At 47.6% G+C, this 22,646-nt stretch overlaps 1 protein-coding gene across 8 annotated transcripts in view; it reads left to right on the forward strand.

Moving 5' to 3' along the window:
* The window catches only part of RFX4 (regulatory factor X4), a 155,460-nt gene extending 132,832 nt beyond the window's left edge, over nucleotides 1–22,628 (forward strand). For 4 of the 8 annotated variants that reach the window (XM_032416385.1, XM_032416386.1, XM_032416390.1 and 1 more), the window contains 2 exons: nucleotides 10,789–10,951; nucleotides 12,662–21,096. In XM_032416385.1, the coding sequence (XP_032272276.1) occupies nucleotides 10,789–10,951; nucleotides 12,662–13,268 (770 nt within the window). In that variant the 3' untranslated portion in view covers nucleotides 13,269–21,096. Of the gene's footprint in view, nucleotides 1–10,788; nucleotides 10,952–12,369; nucleotides 12,619–12,661 lie in introns of those variants that run through there. The other 4 variants (XM_032416389.1, XM_032416392.1, XM_032416393.1 and 1 more) reach the window with 3 other exon arrangements.
* Nucleotides 22,629–22,646: the final 18 nt, after the last annotated feature.

Consider the following 22,646-nt stretch of genomic DNA (forward strand, 5'->3'; position numbering starts at 1 on the left):
CCTGCTTAACTATTCTCCCAGTCACCCAACCCCAAATCTGGCAGGCAGCTTCAAATCTTTCCCCTCAGCTCCTGTATTATTAGGATAGGCTAAGCTACTGTAACAGATCTAAAATGTATGGAGTTAACACAGGAGAAGCCAATTTCGGGCTTGTAGACAGTCCTGGCAGGGGGTCTAGGTCAGAGAGGGGGCTCTCTTTAATGCAACTATTTGGAAACACTTGGTCTTTCAAGATTAGGTTGCACCATACCCCAGGGCAGTGGTTCTCAAAGTGCAGTCCGTGGACCAGCAGTCTCAGCATCTCCTGGGAACGTGTTAGAAATGCTCGTTATCAGGTCCCATCACAGACCTTCTGAATCAGAAACTCTAGGGGCGAGGCCCAGAGGTTTGCTTAACACGCCTCCAGGTGCTTCTGATACACGCTAGCTTGAGGCCCACTGCCTTTGGGCTTCGTCAAGTCTGCAACCAGCGGACAGAAATAGAAGGTGGGTGTGGAGAGGAAAGCCCACTCTCTCAAAGGCCCTGGCCTGAAGGTGATGCCGGGTCCCTTCCACTTAAATTCCCCGAAGCGAGGACTCAGTCACACGGCCTCATATAACTGCAGAGAACGGGTGGGAAATGAAGGGTAATTTGACGGACCCATTTCTTCCCATCCCACCACTGCCGTGTGTTCGGGCCTTCCCCACCTCTCCTGAACCCCCAGCGGCCTCTCAAGCTGGTGACCTGCCTCCACTCTTGTCTGTCCACTTTCTCGAGGCCCACCGGGCTGGTTTCCCTGAAGCTGTGCATCCTCAAAGTGTGGGGGCCGAGTCCACCACCTTGCACTCAAGCCTGTGAGCAGGCTCCTTCTCCAAATCGCTGCTCGCACTGCTCCCCCTCCGGGGCTCTCCTCCTTCCCCCTCTGCCTGAAGAAGTCCTACTCATGTTCTTCGTTTCCCTCACCCTCCGGGTTCGAATTTTCCTCCAGACCATCACAGCATGCTCGGGCTTACTTATATCCTAGTTCTACTTAGAATAGAATTGTTTTCAGAATAGACTAGGGACTAAATTGCATGTTTTTGAAGACCAAATAAATAGGGTGAGATTGCCCTATTTATGATGTTGTTTTTTACCCCTTCATTCACTTACATGTCCACCCATTTATCTATCCATTTATCCAATAAATATTTCTCCAGTGGCTTCTATATACTAAACACTTGAGGTCCTTGCTTCCTGGGAGTTTATTATTTAGAGGTTCGGGTTCTGATAAGCAAGCTGGCAGTCACAAATAATGTGAGGAGTGCTAAGTTGGGCTGATTTGGGGAGAAAGGAATAGAGCACAAAATGAGGCTGTGTATCTGGAGGGTCTGGGAAGGCTGAATAATGCGAGAGAAGGTAGTCTTGGCAGAGGGACTAAGTATTAGTACAAAGACCTGGAGGCAAGAGAGAGCATGTCATTTTCAGAGAAGATACAGTATATATCCTAGGAATCTTCGATTAAATCCTTCCCTCGTTTCCTTTCTCTTGAGAACTAGTGCTACTCAGAGAGGGAATGAGCAGGTGCTTAAGAACCTATAATGTGTCTGACCTCTCTGCACTTGGCCAGGGGCGGAAACTTGCCTGCCAATGAACTCAGCGGTCCTTTGTCAGGGACCACTAAGGAGACCGGATTCTTCAGAGTATTGAGAAGTAGGGTGGTCAGTAATTGGCATTAGATGGAGCTTTGATTTCACGTTGGGTACACAGCTGGAAAGTGCCCTCCTCTTCTGTGGAAATTTACATTTTGGCATCACATATCTGTTTACATGGATGCACCTGGAATCGTGTTTTGTTTCCACTTTGAGGAGGAAGAACACGACCCCCCCCCCACCCCGCCACCACCCATCCCTCCCATTTTCCCTCCGTCGTGGGCTCTTGTTATTCCTGCTTAGGAGGCTTGGGAAGGAAAGCCGAACGGGAAAGAACCACCTTAGTCACTGTGAATGAAACGGGAAGAGAACTTGAGCCCTGTTCACAGCTCTTCAGCTGCTCAGGGGTCCTCCCCAGGCCGGAGCATGGGGCAGCGATCCCCAGTCTTCCGCCTTAGTCGGGAAGGAACCAGGAGGGTAAGAAGGGCTCTCAGCCTCACCCCCATCCCCCTGGGAGATGCACGTGAGCCAGTTGGTGATAACATCCTCACTGCGAAAATAAACAGGGAAATTATGCAAATCAAACAGTCGTGCATTGTGGAGCAGAAGCAGTTTGGGTGAGAACTTTCCTGCAGCGTAGCAGCTTGTCCAGCAAGGAGACTGTAAGGAAAGAAGGGGACAGGAGGGCTGTGAAGGCAGGATGTCTAGAATCTCTTCATAATTTTCACCCGGCTAGTGAGTCTGCCTGGTTTTCCTCACAGCACTGTGGAGGCCTCAAGGTGTGGCAGGTGTGATAGTCAAACCCACAGGAATATCATAAATGTGTTCAGAGATTTCTGTGCAATGTGTTCAAGAGTCATAAAAGTAGCTTCTTAGAAATACAAATGTGAAACAGGTTCTCTTCAGATGATTGTAACCTTTGAAGATTTTGGCACATTCCTGCTTTGTTCTCAGACATCTCCAGGGGGCATTAAAAATGTCATCCTAGATAAAACTATGTGTAATATTTTTCTCAAGTACCACTTTTGAAATACTCCATTGCTAAATTGGACTGGATCTTGGCATGCATGTGGGTCATGGTCTTGGAGGAGACATAATTTCCTAACAACATGTATGGTTTTATAGATATTGCATTATAAAGCATATGTATCCCTGATATTTCCTAATATCCCAAGATATTAGGAAATATACTATGGTAGGTTTCTTAAATTGGGGGATTTATGCAAATATTTCGTTGACCAATGTTGTGAATTGGAAAACAATTATTGTGTATCTTATAAAATGCATTTGCCATGTTTCTTTTTTTAAAAAGTTAACTCAACATATGGTCTTCATGCCCAGTTAATTTTTATTTCCGTCTTAAAATTACTGGCAGATTTATATACCATGACTTTCCAAAAAGTATCTGAAGTGGTTAACAATTAAAAAAAAAAAAAAGCAAAAGCAAATTTTTAAAAAGGACCCAAACCAGAAAGCAAGAAGTGGGGAAAATTAAACAAAACCAAACCACCACTGCTAAAAACAGTTTATTAATACGTTAAATGAAATTTTATGTGACCTAGTTATTTTGCTGGGTCTCAGCATGCTCTGAATATCATCCCTCAGGTGATAATAGGTATTATCAAGTTTGAGTTAGAGTCAAGGCCCATCAGGTGTCTGCAACTTTTCCACATATCAATGTCTCACTTTTGACAGACACTTCCCCATTTTTCAGATGTGAAAAAGAGAACAGTATTATGTCTGCTTGGTGAGCACAAAGAGAAAATTAATTCATTGCACATAATCTTTTGGCATCCTTTGGTACAAGCTCTAGTGAATACAAAGTCCTTTATTATAGATAATGAGTTATGACTTACTAGGAAAACAGCCACTCTGCTTATCTATGGCTCTGTCTCGTTCTATGCCCATGCCTACATGTATTTCTAAATATGTTTTCTTAGGACTGTTTTCATTAATTGTTTTTAAAGGCATGGAGGGGGGTGTGGAAGAAAGTGAAAGGAAAGGAGTACTGGGCACCTAAAATGGAACCTGATACTGGCTGATTTTGCTTGGGCATGTTCAAGTCTGTGGGGAGGCCATGATAAGTTACCGGGTAAAGGATTCCGTTTCAGCAGATTTCCACGAGGTAAAATCTAGCCCACTTATCCATTTTCTTCCCTAACTTTGTGAGCTTGCCATCTCAATCTTGGCCCAGCAAAGGTCAGAAACCTTCATTTTTGTTAAGAAAAACGGGCTTTGCTCCTCCTCAGGAGCATGGCAGGTGGTGCCAAACTGACTGGCCCACTTAACATGACATTGGGCTGCAATTCTTCAATGTCATTTAACGCAAACTGTATAGCTCCCGCACTGCCCTGTGAGGCCTCGGACGGGCTCCAAGACCTGGTTTATGATGTCATTTGAAGTAGTCCCTCCGTTAGCAATGACAATAAAAGTTAACTATTAAACTCATGTTTTCACCTTCCCACCATGGGTTCCCTGCACCACAAAACCGGCAAATTAAATCACTGAGATGCTAGGATGCCTAAAGAAATAAAGGCAAATTCCTTATAAATGGCCCTAACTGTAGAACATCTGGCCTGCCCAGCTGCATCTTCTCTGCATCGGTTGAGGATGTAACAAAGATAACTGGCTCCTACTCTTTCCAAATAACAAAAGCTCAGTTATTCTGAGGGCAGCTAAAAGGAGTGGGCCATGGTGGACACGGCAGCCCTGCCCCAGAGCCTACGATGACTCACTGACACATCCTCGGAGTTGTCCCTGCCAGTGAATGCCCCCTCCTCCAGCCCTGCTGCTTCCTTTTCTCTAAAGGAATGGAATTAGGAAATATAAGCTGGGACTGAAAACAGATTGTTGAATCTCTTCTTGACTTCACATTGTCAGGTCTTGGCTTGGTGTTGGGGGCCTCTGGATTTGCTCGTCCGTTCTGTTGACTTCTTTTGTGTCTAATCTGTGCTGTGTCCTGGGGGCACAGGGTGATAAGAACAGGCAGAGTCACCGCCTGCATGCTCCTAGTGGGTAAGAGAGTCAATACAGAAGTAAACTACCAGGTCCATAAGCCATTTCAAATGGTCATAATGAGAATAAGAGTGTGCTAGGAAATGGTCAGAGGAGGCCTCTCTGAGGAGGTAGCATTTATCCAAGACCCGGAATGTCAGAAAGGGTCAGCCACATAAAGTCTGGGGAAAGGAAACGGTCATTCTAGGTCGTGGGGAACAGCACGGGCAAAGGCCTGAGGCAGAGAAGAGCCTGGCATAGTGAGGACTGACTAATGTGGATAAATAAGTGGAAAGTGGCAGCAGGGGAAGCTGCAGAGGTAGGCAGGGCCAGATTCTGAACCAGCAGCTCTCTCTGGGAACGGATCCATCTGCTGCTCCCAGCCAGTTTCGTCAATCAGATTTTGGCCCGGGAGCTACTGATAAAGTCACCCAAACAGATGAGGTTTTCAACTTCAGCAAGTATTCTCCTTAAGCACTATTCCCTGGAGGATAGATGGCCAGTGGGATAAATATATACATATGAAATCTTCTTTTCCTGTCTCAGTCTTGAAGTTTACACAAAATGTTTGCTTAATAGCAAATACTGTAAGGGGACACCATTCAAATAGAATTTTCTGTGATGATAGTAACTTTTTTTTTTTTTAATCTGAGCTGTCCAAAGCAGTAGACCCTAACCACACAGGGCTACTGAGCACTTGAAACGTGGCTAGTGCAATTAAGGAACTGAATTTTCTAATTGTATTTTGTTTTAGTTAAATTTAAAGGGCCATCTGCGGCTAGTGGCTACTGTCTAGACAGCCCCAAAATCTAGACATACTTAAAGGAGCTTATTTCTCAGGAAGGTACTAACAAAAGGCTTAGGTTAGATCAAAACCTGAGCAACATCTGTGATGGTTCATAGAATCCTAGCAGGGGAAAAGGTTCAAACAGTTTAGTTCAAGATCTGAAGGAAGGGTGCGGCCAGGTAGCCTGGAAAGTAGCCTGAATTTTCACAAGTCTGTACTAGAACCCTACAACTTCTGATCTTTAATGGCCCTCAACACTCCACGTGAACAACGGGAGGCAGTGGCTTAGAGAGCCTTGCTACTCAAAGTGGGGTCCATGGACCAAGGGCATTACCATCATTTAGAAGCTTGTTTTAAATGCAGAATTGCTGGCTCAACTCCCAACCTATTGAATCAGAATCTGCATTTTTAACAAGATCTCCAGGGATTCAGACGCACACTCAAGTGTGAGAAGCCGCTGTTGTTGTAGAAAGGCTTTGGAGTTGGGCAGGATCCGGGTTCAAATTTGAACAAGTCTTGGGCCACAATTTTCTCACTTGAAAAAAGGAGGTAATACCACCTACCTCAAAAGGTTATTGCCAAGGGGCGCCTGAGTGGCTGAGTCGTTAAGCGTCTGCCTTCAGCTCAGGTCGTGATCCCAGGGTCCTGGGATCGAGCCCCACATCGGGCTCCCTGCTCGGCCGGGAGCCTGCTTCTCCCTCTGCCACTCCCCCTGCTTGTGTTCCCTCTCTTGCTCTCTCTCTCTCTCTGTCAAATAAATAAAAAAAAAAAAAAAAAAAGGTTATTGCCAAGATTCAGTGAATTAGTGTATAAAAAGAAAGTAGCTTGAAGTCTGGTTCATGTTGGATGATTAATCATTCATTCCTTCATTTATTCAACAAGTTCTTTCTTTTTTTTTTTTTTTTTTAAGATTTTATTTATTTATTTGACAGAGAGAAACACAGCGAGAGAGGGAACACAAGCAGGGGGAGTGGGAGAGGGAGAAGCAGGCTTCCCGCTGAGCAGGGAGCCTGATGCGGGGCACGATCCCAGGACCCTGGGATCAGGACCTGAGCCAAAGGCAGACGCTTAACGACTGAGCCACCCAGGTGCCCCTCAACAAGTTATTTCTGACCGCCTGTTATATTCCAAGCCCCCTCCAGGAAAAATGACAATAACAAAAACTCAGGGAAGAAAAACATTCTGTTGGGGATGGGAAGAAAGAAAATCTTCCTCTCCTGCAGTTTTAGTTTTAATACTACAACATGGACAACACTTATCTTTCTAGGATTTTTAGATCTTTGGGGATCTTTATAGAATTCTCAAAGCTCAGGGGGTTTTCTCCACGATCCTCAGACTTTTAAGTAAGGGTGGGCATACGGGGAGGGGAGAATAAGAGAAAGATGTGGGAATTAAGCACATAGGGAAGGTTTGTTATTGTTATGCCAGTAAGTAAAAAGCATCAGAGCGGTCTTAAAAATTAAGCACAAACTGTTAACTGCACACATTTTCTTTTATTAGTTTCCTTAAAAAAGAAGCAGCAATTCTCACTGGAGGTCCCACTGATAGGAAAGGGAATGTAAGGGGTGTTCTTTTCTGGTCCCCAGGCAGAAAGGGTTTCTCACCCAAGCCAGTAGGTGTTAATCTGCTTAAGCCTGCCTGAGTGGGTCTCTTAGATTGCTGGCACATGGCCATTTAGGGGTTTTGTTTCCCAGACCACAGGAGCCCATTTTTCAAAGAGTTCCACTAGCTTTTTGTTTGATAACGTCTATTTCTAGCAGCATTTACGCCTTCAACAACAATTTCAATGAAACAAAAATTTACTGAACACCTACTATTTGGCAGACACTCTGTTGGGGATACAGAGATGAATAAGGAACGGTTGCTGTGCTCCAGGAGCTCATACAAAAGTAACTTCCACTGCATTCTCTCAGGTGATGGCTATTATCACTATGTCGTCCTACTACTCCCGGGGGGAAAAAAAGAGAAAATCTTTTGGCTTCCTTGGCTGCCTCCTTTACATACCCACTGACCTCGCAGTGCTCGGCCGAGGTCCCAGGGGCTTGAAGGGTTAATTACTTGCTTGCTGTGGCTGGTTCATTGTTCTCCCATACTTCCCACCCCGCTCCAATTCTATCTCCAATTGTAAAATTTGTTTAATATATTTTAATGTTTTTCTTTTCACGCAGGTAGTGCACATTCATTATAGAAAAATACAGATAAGCAAAATGAAGAAATATTTTAAAGCCTTCCTCAGTCCCACCGCTTAGAGATAAACTGTTTTAAAAAAAAGGATACTTTTAAAAATTATAACAGCAATATAATTTCATATGAAGTGCAAAATATAGAGGGGGCAATCATGCATAATCCAGTCATCTGGGGCATGATCATTTTGGAATTTCGTCTTTCCAGTCTTCTTGCAGTTACTATAAATGATGCCTAACAGCCTGCTAAAGTCATTATCTCCTTGTATATGATGTACATGTCCAAACCAGGAAGGGGTACTTTTAGCCATACTGGTGAATAAGAACACCTATGATTTTATGGAAAAACACATTTAGAAGTTTGCCATCATTAGCTAAATTTCTGTTGCTGTTCAAATTTCATCCCTGGTGACAGAATCTGACTGTCTTCCCTGGCATCTGAAATGGGAGACAGAGAAATCTCTACTTTAAGAAAGTCCGATACAAGAATACCTGAATTCATAGTGAAGAGCATGTGAATATCATCAAGAGCCTCCCACGTGCCAAGCTTATGTCAATTAATGCTCGCAACAGTTCTGCAAGATAGATATTATCATGCCTGTTTTATAGATGATGAAAGAAAGTATAAGGGGCTTGCCCAAGATCTTCCAGCCAGTACACAGCAGGACTAGGACCCAGAGTGGAGAGGCAGTCTGGTAGAGAGAATGGAAGACCTATGGCAGACTGGGGTTCGGAACCCCACTGGTCCCAGCCACGGGGACCTCGGTCAAGTTAACATTCTGAGTTTCCCTGAACTGGACTTGATTGTGCCACCACCAGCTTGAAGGGCGGACCTAAGGAACGGTCCTGAGAATCAAGCCTGGAGTCCATTGTAAGGGTGTTGTGGGGGACACTTGAGCAGTTCCCAGTTGCCTTTTATGGGGGCATCTGAAAGAAATTCCTGTTTGATCTTAATTCCAAGGACAGTTGACTCCTGACCAGTTTGTTTACTATCTTATGGCTACTGACTTGTCAGGTTTCCCAGTGGCATTGTTTCCTGGAAAATTTCTGAGCCCAAGTTAAGGCCCACCTCTAAGAAGAGTTAGAGTAAGCATGGTTAGCCTCATTCCTGGTTGCACGTTTTGCTCCAGTTTTAATTTCTTTGTTCACTCCCACATTCACATTATTTTCTTGAATCTTCTGTATTCCTGTCCACTCCCTAACATTCTTTCAGATTTAACCTTTGTTTCCTCATCTGTGAAGTGGGGATAATGTTTATTTTAAGGGTATCTATAAAGCACTTAGCACAGTGCCTGGCCTATATTAGATGCTCAAAAAATGGTTTCTCCTTCATGCTCTTGGAATGAAACTGTCCCTTCATTGAAAAAGGGCGTTATTTGCATTCCAAAAGATTCTCTGGTTTACAGTAGAGTTCAATACAGAGTTCTTTTAATAATAAACAAATGTGTTCAGAGTAGGATTCCATTTTCACATGCCTTCCAGAGTATCCGGCACGGAACCTGTCGTGTAATTGGCACAGTGCTGGTCCACCAGCTCAGTCTTTCACCTGCTCCACGTCAGTGCAGCTACTCATGGGCTGTTTGCAAAGTCTTTGGGATGGAACGGACTGCATTTTTTAATGAAAACCATTCTTTCAGCTTCCCCCAGGAATGTTAAGATAGAAAAGATCTGCTGCAGAAAACACAGAACTAAAGCACCAAGTTTTACTTCCCCTTAAAAATGGCCTCCCATAACCAGTTCTTCTTCCCCTGTGCCTGCAAGGGGGTGTTAGATCCTAGTCCCTCCACTTCCTAAAATGGGTTTAATAATTTCCACTAGATCAACATTCTAAAATTTTTTTTAAGATTTTATTTATTTATTTGACAGAGAGAGAGAGAGACAATGAGAGAGGGAACACAAGCAGGGGGAGTGGGAGAGGGAGACGCAGGCTTCCCGCTGAGCAGGGAGCCCGATGCGGGGCTCGATCCCAGGACCCTGGGATCATGACCTGAGCTGAAGACAGACGCTTAACGACTGAGCCACCCAGGCGCCCAACGTTCTAAAATTTATCAGAAATCGATGCATGTATAACTTAGTGATTTCTTAAATTACCATTTTTATAGTCTAACCATCTCATAAAATTCTTAAGCATCTTGAGGGGTTTAAATATTGTCTGTTTCCCTTCCCAATCCCTGGCAATTTCAAGGTATCCAATTAAAAAGTAAATTAATGGAATTAGTAATATGCATGGAATAGGTCACCGTTAAGGTCGCTCTCTAATAATCTTCAAAAAGACCTGGGCAGGTAGAGCCCAATAATCTACTTAGGGCTGCTTTAAGCAGTTTGTTGGCTCCCTGACACCTGTTCAGTTGAATGCTGAGAAGTTACTTGGCCGTGCCTCTCCAAGCTTTTTTTTTTTCTTTTTTTTAAAGATTTTATTTATTTATTTGACAGAGGGAGAGACACAGCGAGAGAGGGAACGCAAGCAGGGGGAGCAGGAGAGGGAGAAGCAGGCTTCCTGCGGAGCAGGGAGCCCGATGCGGGGCTCAATCCCAGGACCCTGCGATCATGACCTGAGCCGAAGGCAGACGCTGAACGACTAAGCCACCCAGGCACCCCACTTCCAAGCTTTCTTTTGTCCTCTCTCCTTCCCTCCCGCTTTCCTTTCCCTTTTCTTCCTTTTAAAATTTTTATTGAAAAATTTTGGGCCACCAGGCTCTGTACCAAGCACCAGGGATCCAGTAGTGGGTAAAATAGACAAGGCCCCTACCTCATGGAGCTTCTAGTCTAGGAGGGGATAAGCATTAAGTAAATCACATTCATGAATGGGTGTAAGATGACAAATTATTGTAGGCACCACGCAGGACTGTAGTGCAGTAGGGGAGCTGACTCAGTCTGGGGTTAGGAGACAGCTTCTCTCTTTTGAGATATGAGGAATGAATGGGTACTAAGGGAAGAATATGGTTTCAGGCAGCAGAAAGAGCACGTGCAAAGGCCCTGTGGTGCTGGGAATTGTGGTTCTCTGGGGAACAATGGAAGAAAGCTATTGTGGCTGGATCAGAGAGAACAAAGGCAGGGAGTAAGGGATGTTTATCATGAGGTCAGCCAGGACAGAGACACCTGCTTTGTAAAGATTTTGACTGCCAGCTTAAAGAGCATGGGAAGCCACTAAGGTGTTCTAAGAATGCGGCATGCTTCCATGTGTGAGTGACTTATGCATCTTAATTTGTCTCTGCAGGAGCAATGCAGTCATACACGTGGTCTCTGACCTATACGGTGACAACGGCGGCAGGTTCCCCGGCTGAAAACTCCCAACAGCTGCCCTGTATGAGGAGTACTCATGTGCCTCCTTCCTCCGTCACACACAGGATACCGGTTTATCCGCACAGAGAGGAGCACGGGTAGGTGACTTGCCTGGGATGCTGCTTGTACTTTTAAATTTGGGCTCACTTAGCAGCTGTTTTCTCCAAGGGCAGGAAGAGTGCTGTCCTTCGCCGAACTTTCGTAGCGTGCTCAGTGCTGCCCTGTGTATGATGGTCTCTTGTAGTCCCCACACGGCCCTGGAGGTGGGCATTAGCGGGCCCATTTCCCAGATGAGGAAACTGAGACAACGGCTCAAGTTCAGTCCTGCGGGATCACACATCTGGTAGACGCAGGGCCCAGACTGATCATCTGGCTGACCCCAAAGCCTGTGTTCTTCCCTGTCTTCTGCTTTAGAACCTCAGCGGAAGACCCCCTTCCAGCAGTTTCCCCAGGCGGTAGAACCTCGTGGTGGGGCCCGGGCTTCTGTGACTGGATTAGAGGAAGTCTTCCCCACCTGAGGGCCGAAGGTCCCTGGACAGCAACAGTTGTTAACGGGGCTCAGGGAACCCATGTGGGTTCCAATGGTGCTTTGTGCCTAAAGAAATAAATCATTGGTATTGCCTATTTTCCCCCAAATCTCTGTAGTGTTGTTGCTGTGATGAATTAACTACAAATCCATTAAGAAGTGTTACCTGAATCAGAGTAGCTTCTTGCCATCATGCAAGATGTCTTCATCAAAAGACACTAATCTTATGTCTAACATGCAGTCATCCGAAAAGCACTTATGACGTCACAAAGGGTCCTTATTCTCAAGAAGGCGAGACTGTGCCACGGGGGTCCCGGGAGGCGGTTCCAGCAGAGCAGCTGTGGGGGACACGGGAGGAGGCGCCCGCAGGTGTCTTCCACACGGTGGCCCGGCATAAGGCAGCAAGGGGCCAACCCTGAGGCTGGGCGCTGGCCTGGCTGCTGGCTTGTACTCAAGTTCCGTCCCCAGGGTCAGGTGCCCCTGGCCAGTGGGAGGGCAGCCTTTATTTTCTCAGGGGACCTCTTAGAGTATATTTCCACACCTTTAGAACAGACTTTGAAAATTGTTTCAGGAAAACTTTTGATTCTGGAGCAATGGCAGAATAGACACCCACGTGGTCTTATGTCCGTGTTTTTGCTGAGAAGATGTTATTAAGAAGAACAGTGATAAGAATATCCTGTATTTCATAGGACTTTCTATTTTATAGAGTGTCTTCACATATCTGACCCTCAGAATAACCAGGGCCAGCGTTTTTACAGATGTGAGAAACAAGGCTGCGAGTCGCGCAAGGGTCCCACAGCTAGAAGGGGGTGGGGCCAGGCTAAGCACCCGGATCTCTGACACCTGGTCGAGTGGACCATGGTGTTTCCCCCCCGGAGAGAGCTCGCAACTTCATACAACATCCTGCCCCATCGTGGGCAAGCAAAGGCCTGAACAATACAAAACATAAATCCCAAAGTAATTTCTTCTTTCTTTCCTATTTGACTTCAGGCTATAATATGGGGCTTTTCAACAGAACGGGAGTAGAAGTTTCCGTCACTAATTATGTTTTGCTCGGGGCAGGCTTTCATCCCCTGAGCGCTCTCTGAGTGGTAAGGGAGGTGTGCCGAGGAGAGAAGGAAAATCAGCCTGGGAGTTTAAACTCACCACAACAGGGTGGAGCTGGTAAGAACCAAAAAGAAGGAGAAAAATGGAAAAAAAGATGAGGTTGATTCTAGAGGTGTTAAGTGATCCGCTGTCCCTGCCCCGACTCACGATGTCCACTGTGCTTCCGGCGTCTTAGATACACGGGCAGCTACAACTACGGCGGCTACGGCAGCCAGCATCCGGCCCCGGTGCAGAGCCAGTACCCGGCGCTCCCCCACGACGCCGCCATCTCGGGCCCGCTGCACTACTCCCCGTACCACCGGAGCTCCGCACAGGTGAGTCGGTGCGCCTGCCTGCCCGCCGGGCCTCGGGACGCCTGGAGGCAGGCAGGTCGAGTCACTTTAACACAGTTAGTCGGTACCTTCCGTGTACCACGTGCGTCTGTCACCAGGGAGAGGAGGATCCTCTCCTCAGGGTCACGTCCACCCTTCGGTGGCTGCCCACTAAAGTGGGTGCTCGGCCAGTGTTCACGCTCCACTCGCTCTCACGCACGTGGGTGCACGCCAGTTGTCTTTGGTTCCATCCTCTCTAATCCCTGGACCCCATCAGCCGCCATGTGTCCTGCCCTTTCTCGGGCAGCCGCCCCCACACGGGATCTCTGGTCGGCCATCTTCCCGGTGCCGGTCCTCATCGAGTCCGGTCAGGACTGTCACCTGGCATCACTCGAACTGGTCTCTGGGTCTCACATCTGTTCCTATCCAGTCCGATCCACACACACAACCTCACCAGAAGAATCCTCCTGAAATGGACCCTCTACCAGATCGTTCTCAAGCCACACACTTCCTTTGGCTCTTCACTTGTCTAACAAACCAAATCAACCCTCCGTGGCCTATGGCGAGTGGAACTTGTGGTCGTACCTATAATGCAGGCATTGGGCCCTCTGCTTGTCTCGCACACTTCCTGTTGCTCTGGTCTCAAAGGCAGCTAGGCGCCGGTCCTGTTCCATTCTGCATCCTCGGTGTCTCTACACCCCCCACTGTCCTTGCCTCAGCCCAGGGCTAAGCTCGACGGTGACAGAATCCTCCCATAGGTCTCTGTGGCACGGAACTTGCCCCTCGCTTGTCTGTCCTCTACCTGCAGCTGGAGGGGTCTTTTGGAAAAAACCCAACGGGCCATTAACACTCTCCCTCTTTTCATGTCATTGCATTCAGAGTCGAGTTCAGTTCCTTGGCATGTCTCTTCCCACTTGTTACCACGGGGCTTCGGCCTGCCTCTGTGGCCGACCAGCCACCCCGCTCCGTTTGCTCCAGCTAGGCCAACCCCTGTGCGGTTCACAGATACTGCTCTCCCAGCCTGGGGCCTTCTTTCCCCAGCCTTCTGCATGTTGTTCAGGACCCACGCCTCACTGTCTATGCGGTACTTCCTGCCCCCAGCTCTTCCTTCCTCCGGGACCTTACGAGGTCCCGCTGCTCTAAACTCACATAGCGCCTCTGTCAGTGACCCTCCTCACACGCCGTTATCATCACTGACTTCTTGGACTCCTACGGGAGACCCCAGAGCTCCCTGAAGGCCAAAAATTAAGTCTAGTATCCCTGGGTCACGGGCCAGGGCACCGTGCTGAGCACTGCACACGTCTTCACCGTAATCCTTGCAGAAAAGAAGGGAGAGTAACCTGCCTGAGGATTAGAACCCAGGCAGTGTGACCCCCGGGTGTCCACGCTCCTCACATGGCCCTCTGCCACCTCTCCTAAGTCGGCGTTGGCTAAGAGTTTCTGGAACCAGTGAGACAGGAAGTGAGGCAACACAAGCAATGGGAGCGCGGAGGACCCTCACTCCATCCTGCTGGTGGGGCTGGGAGCCAGGGAGGCAGCATGGGAGCTCCGCCTGAGGGGGGTACTCAGGATAAACTGGAAAGGGGCGCGGTACAGGCAGGGAGCTCTGCTGCAGAGCGCTTGCGGGAGTCTAGGATAGAGATGGCAGGACCGAGCGAGGGCGGAGGCCGTGATTGCATCAGCTGCCGGCCCGCAGACTGGCCTCGGAGGGGAGGCACCGAGGAGAGTGTATCCACAGTACACGGGCGCTCGGGGCAAACAGGCCTCTGTTTTGATTTCCATCTGCAGTACCAAGGGGAGCCCTGGTGTAATCCCCAAACAAGCCAACAAGCTGACTCCACTCAGCCATCACCTGGGGCATTCATTATAGGTCTCCCGCTGCGTCACGCAGAGAAGCCAGCTCCTGAGGTACTGCTTCCCTCGGGAGCGGACTCTGTGCCCCTCATGGTGATCCGCAGAATGCCTCAGAGCTGCGGCCGGAGCCTGGCTCACACTGAACAGTAGCCTAAGCAGCTCCTGCATGCACTTACTCATTCATTCATTCAGGCCTCAGATGACTGCGGACTGTGGCGTGCTTGCTGTGTGTGTGGCAAGCAGGCTGCAGCCCCGATCATGCAGTGAAGGGGACGGAAGTGCGCCTGCCCTCGGAGAGCTCAGGCTCCAGTAGGAGACGGGCACCCAAGCAGCAGTGGCCAGATCAGGCTAAAGCCCCAACCACAGCACCCGGCAAACGTGTTCCCTCTTTCTTTCCTCCCTCGTCCCTCCTCATGAAATTTCTGGGGTGATATTTTTAAAGCCATGGCCGTAAAAAGAAACCAGGGTCTCCTGAAGGCCCATGTGGTCCCTGGTGATCAAAGATAGGTCTGCAGCCTCCGCTCTGGAAGCCACAAAAGTCCCCAAGTGGAGCACTATCATTTAATAGCAGCTCTTAATCGAAGGGCCAAGGACTAATTGAAAGCCCACGGAGGAGCCCTTTGAACCCAGTCGAGGCATGAGAGGTGACAGGACGGGGCAGCCTCTTCAGCACCATGCCCTGTGGCCCTTTGACAAGGTCTTTTGACAACCTCTGACCCCCACCACACACTCACACTCTGTGCTTGAAGGGTTATGCCTTAGCCTCCATTTGTAAAGTGGGGTGAGAAGTTAATTATATCACCTCTCTAGCCCAGTTGTAGGGGGTGGGGGTGTCAGTGCAACACAAAGAATCCTTTGTTTTGTTTTTCATTAACATTTATGCATCAAGCTCTGTTTTCAGCATTTGCAAATACACAGACTCACTTAATTCTCATAGCAACCTGGGGAAGAAGGCATTTTTCTCCGGTTTTTAAAGATGAGGAGACAGACTCATAAGGTCATTTGCCCCAGCTTATGCATCCAGTAAGTAGCAAAGCAGACTCAAATGCAAATTCTCCAGCTCTGAACCCCAAGCCCAGGGCCATGAACACTACACCCAATGTGTTTTTGGAGGGTAGATGCAAATTCAAGAAGTTACTGCAACTATTCTCAGTCAGTTTCGAGTGACCAAAGAGAAGAATCACGTACCCTAGACTCACTCTTTCTTTCCTCGCGTGGTACTTTGGTTTAACATGGAGCATAGATGGGAAAATCCACTGCAGGGCTGATTAGTTTTAGCTTTCCAGAGCAGAGGTCAAGCTGTTCCAGTCCTGAGTACTGAATATCACACTTCATTAGATCAGACTCACTGGGGGAAAAGATCAGTCTGAATTGGAGAAAAACCACAATTCTAGAACACGGTTAAGGAATGTAATTGGTCATTAGCACAAGAGTGACTGAAAAAAACTTCTACAAGAAATGCCCGTCTTCAAGACTGCTACAGTGCCTCTGTGAGGTTCAGCGATCGCCTGCATCCCAGCAAGTAAACGCTCAAAATCATACGGACTCATTTGGTTTTTGAACTAGAGAATGTGTGCCCTTATCTATATTAGTTATTTGTATGACACGTGCTTTCCTCTTGGGTAGTAACAAAGGTAAACCTCCAGTCCTGCTTGAATTCTCATAATCCTGAATTAGGGAGTCCAGATGAAGGAGGTTTCACACTGTAAGGTTTGAATTATTTCAGAAAAACACCCTTCTTGCAACGATGCTACACTTGTTCACGTCCAACTGAGTGAACAAGGGATGGTCTCCGCTGCCTCTTCGCAGGTGCCCCATTCTCATGCCTGACCAAATAGGGAAAACAAACCAGACCAAATTTGTGTGGCTGCAAGATATTTCTGAGCCTCATTCAACACACATTTGTGGAACTTCTACCCTGTTAGCAGCCGTGAATGTGCACCGGGCCCTGGAGCTCAAAAGCCATTTGATCAACTAGAAGTTGTAGGGCTAGACATTCATCTAGAGTAGACTAGAAAGCTATTCGTTATTCGTCATCTGTATGGCCAAGGCCCAGCCTTGCCAGCCAATCACACAACTCTCACAGAATCTCTAGTGGCCAGGCCCTGTCCGGCCCAGGGCCAATCTGCTTAGGGTGTTCCACTTTGGGAGAGCATCCTGAGCCAAAAGGGAGGAAAATCAATTAACCATAGTGGTATAAGATCAGTGACTATAGAGCCAGGCTTCCTGGGTTCAAATCTGAGCTCTGCCTCTAATCAGCTCTGTGCCTCAATTTCCTTATCTGAAAAATGGGGAGAATTATAGTACAAATTTCTTAGGGTTGTGAGGGTTAAGTGAGTTGATAAAGGTTGGAACAGGGCCTGGCTCATGGTTAACACTATTTATGTATATTATTATCTTTTGTAACACCATCGTTATTACATTTTGCATAATTAAGGAATATCTATTTCTCTCGCTATACCAGCTCTATGGACACAGGGACCAGATCTTTTCTTCTTGACCATTATATCCTCAGGACCCAGAATAGATGTGGCTTTTAGTGGGTACTCAGTTAAATCCTTGTCAATGAAATGAACGAATGGCTCCTCACTCTGGTACTAAGTTGCTCTGTGACCTCAGGCAGATCATTTCCCCTCTCTCGACCTCAATTCCCTCATCTGTGAAATGGGAGGTAGGACCAGATGGTCAGTCACTAAGGCTCTTCCTATCATTAACAGACCATGATCCTATGATGCGAAGAAGAATATTAATAATAGCTAACACATTTTGAAAACTTACTATGTGGGAGTTCTGAGTGTTTCATGTGTATTAATCCAGACCCTAAAAGCTCAGCGGATGTGGCTTGGTCCGGCAGAGGTTTTGGGGGAGCTACATCCTCTTCCAGAAGAGGCCCCCTAGGCCCACTGGCAGAACTTTGGTGCGGTGTAAGAGCCGCCTTTCATAGGAAAACAGTTTGTGCTCCTGACTGGGCCACCTTTCACCCCTTGCTCAAGGAGCAGCCCATTTGCTGAGGGTCAGGGATAAAGGGCTCATTCTTCCCTCTTCATGTGCAGGAGAGTCAGCCTTGGGGTGGGGAGTTGTTTCTCAAAATAGAAATAGAACTTCCTAATATGATTCCAAAGAGGCCCCGAATCAATCACAGCCGAGATGGGCATCTGACAGACACTTTGACTACTTATGCACGTGCACACGCACGCGTATGTGCCCACAAGCACCCCTCACACACCTCTCTCAAAGGGCGGGGACTGGTAACTAATCTCCAGTTTAACATCAGTAGCCACAGCATGTGATTTAACCCAGCAAATGGTAACTTCCTGTTGTGGGCCCTCAACAAAAAGCGCCTTTATTCTGGGCAGAGCTCTCTGGACCCCAGGGTTTGTGCCCAGCATGCTTCAGGACCCCGCATGAAGCCGGATGTAAAGTGTGAAAGGTGAGGCGGGTGCCACAGGCCGGCCTCAGCCGCTCCCACCAGACTAAATAGAAGCTTCATTGGTGGCGTTAATCACCAGGCTGAGGCAGCGGGCACTTCAGCCTCTCATCTTTCAATGGTCTCTTCACCACGGGGAAAACGAGTCACTGACTCATTTGCAATTAGCTGACCTAGCGGGACAGATTTTTCCATGCTGGATTCTGTGGTAACAGGATTTTATTGTCCCATTAGAGATATTTTGAGCCAGTCTCATTTCCAGGCAATTACGCTTTTGAGTCTGTGACACAACCCCTGGGCACAGCTGCATCTAGGGTCCTTGATTAGGCACAAAAGCCACACTCTCTTGGGTTCTATGGGAAAGAGGCTCCAAGTCCTTACTGCGACATTTTACCTACACGGGCCAAGCCAAGGGAGGTTCCGTCAGAACCAGCAAGAAGAGGCCTGGTCAGAGCTATAAGACCCCGTGGTGTGTAGGGGAGGAGGAGCCTTAGAGCAAGAGCGACGGAGACATTAAAGTGTAATGGGGTGTGTTCCAAAACAGGCATGTCTTCCTCTCTCATGTGATTCAGTCTGGCAGGTTAGGCCTGGTTTGTGCCCCAGTGATGTGGGGGAAAGTGCCACCCCAGCACTGGGTGTCCGTGCCAGCCCTGTTGGCCTGCATGCAGCGTGACTGTGGGCAGGATGCTTCACCTCGCGGGTCCTCGTGTTCTCATGTGCATGATACACGGGGCTGGGTCAGATGACCCCTAAGCTGCTCTCTAGCGGCAGCACCCCGGTGTTCAGTCGCCGGAGAGTTGCTGAGGTGCCAGGCAGGTTCCAGACGTTGGGAATATGGTAGTGAACATGGCAAAGCCCTGCCAGGAGTTTACGAATAGAAGCCAATGGAAAGAGACAGCTAACAAGCAGGATGGTAAGCGCCTGACCTGAGAGGCAGAGGGTGGAGCATTTAGCTTCTTGAGATAGGATGTCCAGAAAAGTCTCTGAGGAGGGGACATATGAGCTGAGATCTGAAGGAGGATAAAAAGGCAGGCGTGCAAAGAGCTTGGGGGTAGGGGTGGGAAACTAGTGTTCTAGGCAGAGGGAACAGGTAGGGCCAAATTCCCTGAGAGGGGAACCAGCGTGGCATGCCACAGGATGGGAGAGGAGGCCTCTGGGCCAGGGAGAGCACCATGAGGCGAGCTGACATGTGCGCAGGGAGCTTACCTGAGAGAGTATCAGGAGGGGGAAGCAATCTCTTGGAAAAAATTAAAGACTGCTTTGTAATAATATTTCTTAACATTACTGTTTGATACCTGGGATCTTGTTTTCTTGGGCAGGGCCAATCCTACTATGATCTCAGGCCTGAGGGTTCCCCATGGCGGCCATACACACAGCATCCTGTAGACTCCCTTACTGGGTACATGGATGTACTCAAGCGTTTCTGATCTGATCTGGGGATATGAAACCCTTGGTATGCGGTCCACAGTCACCTTGGTAACAGCCCTGGGTGCCTCCCCCCCTGAGTTCCCAGACACCACCTGCACACTTCTCGCTCTTTCCGACCTGTTCTTGGGCTGGGAAGTGGCTGCAGTTTCTAGGTAAGGCCTGCTGGGCATGTAAGAGAAACCCGTCCTACCCGAAGTTGGAGCCCTCTCTCTCGACCTCTGAGTAACCGTTTCTCTCTGCGTGCTTTGAGCCCAGCAGCCTGCCTCGCTTCCCTCGGGCTCCCACTCGAAGCAGCAGAATGGTTCCCTTTGGCCCCTCGACTACGGGGAGCAGCCCTGCTGCCAGAATCCCTTCTCGCGGCTGTCTAGGCTTCAGCCTGTCTGTCTCCCTCACAGGAGGCAGCCTCCCACCCAATCCCTCGGGGCTCCACTCTCCAACTGTCAGCGAAGACAGATGGGGAGCAGAAGAATTCATACATGCTCTCTCTGCCCTCCTCGCCGCCCTTGCCATCCTTGTTAACTGGCTCCCGTGTCCGTGCTGGGGTGGCCCTGACCTAGCCCAGTGAGGAAGTCTGTGTGTGGACGGGCCTGCAGACTAGGAGCTCTCACCTTCCTCCCCTCTGACTGCACTAAAAGGGGCTTATTTGCATAGCTGTCTTGGAAACAGAAAAGAATGCTGGAGAAGCAGCACTGCAGAGGCACTTCTTTTATTCCTGATTCTTTCTAGAACGGCTTCCCCCTCTTCTGTCCTCCACAAAAGCACCCTTCCCGTCCCCTCTCCATTGGCTTATCTCGACTCCTTCCTCCACATTCACACCAACCCCAACAATTCACCGTTTCCTACTTGTGCATCTTCAGGACTTCAGTGAATGTGAACCAAAAAGAGAGATGTTCTCTAAGTGATAGGCACTAATAATAACCTTTGAAGCTGTTGGCTTGCTTCCTCTTCAAAAGCCTGCTTTTAGGCTGCAGTTCATAATTGAATTCAACTGTAAAATGCTATTTTTAATAATGTCACTGTGTTTTACTTGGTAGTATTGTTCTCTTGGGTTGATGGAATGGGACATATCCCATCTCCGTAACTAATGGTAAAATTCACCACCATACATCCGTACGTCCTAATCTGTTTGGACATGCTGTTACTTGTACACACACACACACACACACACACACACACACACTCTCTCTCTCCTGTATTCCCAGTGGGGCTCTTCCTTCTTTTGGATTTGACTTCCCCAGATATTCCAGAGTTCGAGCACAAAATCAGTATTCCTACTTGAATGTACACCAGTCCAACTCTGGATATGAAATCCTTTGCATTTCTCCTGTTGGTTACTTCCTAGACCAAGGTTCAATCTTTCGGAAGTTCACTGATTTCCTTCCTCTCAACTTTCATTAATAGCATCTTAAGAAATTAACTTAAACTGTGAGCGTGACCAATATTGTGTATATGCAACTTGCAAGCTAAGTTTAACTTTGTGGAATTTCTTTCCCCTCAACAAGTACCCTTTCAATAGCCCTACTTCCCGGATGGAACCCTGTTTGATGAGCAGTACTCCCCGACTGCATCCCACCCCCGTCACCCCCCGATGGCCAGAGGTGCCCACAGCCAACACGTGCTACACAAGCCCGTCTGTGCACTCCACGAGGTACGGAAACTCTAGTGACATGTACACACCCCTGACCACGCGCAGGAATTCTGAGTACGAGCACATGCAACACTTTCCTGGCTTTGCTTACATCAACGGAGAGGCCTCCACAGGATGGGCTAAATGACTGCTATCGCAGGAATCCATATTTAATATTAATAATAATTATTAATAATAAACCCAACGACCCACCCCCAGAAGACTGTATCTCTATACATCATAACTCATGGACTATTCCTAGGTGTCCATTTTCCTAATGAGCGTGAGTCTGGGATTCAGTGTGGGATGAATCAACTTTAGTTCAGAAACAGGACTCACTAAAAGTCCGTGAGACGGGGTTCCTGTAGCCAAGCCAGACTTGACTGTTTCTATCGAGCACTATTCCGGGCAGGCCAATCTGTGCCTTTTCCCTCTGTTCCATGACTTTGCTCTGTGTTGCCAAACACTCCCCATAAGCAACTTATCTTCCTGTTGACAAAAGCTCATTAGTCTTGATGGATACTAGAGACAGAGTCTGGTTTGTGTTCTTGGATGGGCACATAATTTACCAAGAGCATTCACCTTGCCGTCTGTCTGTCATCTTACTGTACGACGAACAGCCCTCAGGTATGTTGTACGCATCCCTTCTTCCTGGTGGTGCCATCACTGCTTCCTGGAGCACCAGGGTGAAATGGTGTCTGGAAAACTCCAGAGTCCCTGTTACTGCACCCATGTCTTTCACAGTACCTGCATTGTCTTGGAACGTAAGCACTGTCTAGAGGGAAGGAAGAGACCTGTTCTGTATGCCTTAAGTTGATTGAGGTTTGTAGGGGACCAGTTCTTCTACATACAAGTATTTGTCCTAAGTTTGCACAATGGCTAGTGTCAGCAAAAGGCAGGAGAGGGGTTTTTAAAATTCTGTGAGAATGTGGATTTATGGTATTGAGTATCACACTCAGCTCTGCTGTATTAACTTTGTGAAACCAGATGGACCAAACGTTAACTTACCAAGCACCAAGTGTGAAAATGACTTTCATGGTTCCTTCATAAGACCATAATAATTTCCGACACTTTGATAGAAAAAAAAAATTCAAAGCTGTGCCTTTGAGCCTATACTATACTGTGTATGTGTGGAAATAAAAAATGTACTTTTGGAAAATTTTTTCGTAGGCATTTTTCTGTGAGATTTGTAGCAATTTGTGAGGTTTGTTAGAGATTAACATAGGTTTTCTTTCTGTATTATAAAATGCACCAGGCAATTATGGTGGACCTATTACCCTATGGGTAAGAAATAAATGGAAATATGACATCGGATGTTTTAGCGGTTGTTCTGTAAATAAAATCTTTGATCACACCACTCAGTGTGATAATCATGTCTACAGCTAAAATGCAAATAGTTTTATCTGTACAGTTGTGCAAGATATGAATGGTTTCACACTCAAATAAAAAGTATTGAAATGACCTCTTTCTCCATTTTCATTTTGCATTTGACAATCTGTGTGTGTGTGTGCAT

Source organism: Phoca vitulina, unplaced genomic scaffold, assembly GCF_004348235.1.
Source record: "Phoca vitulina isolate PV1807 unplaced genomic scaffold, GSC_HSeal_1.0 scaffold19, whole genome shotgun sequence".
NCBI lineage: Eukaryota > Metazoa > Chordata > Mammalia > Carnivora > Phocidae > Phoca > Phoca vitulina.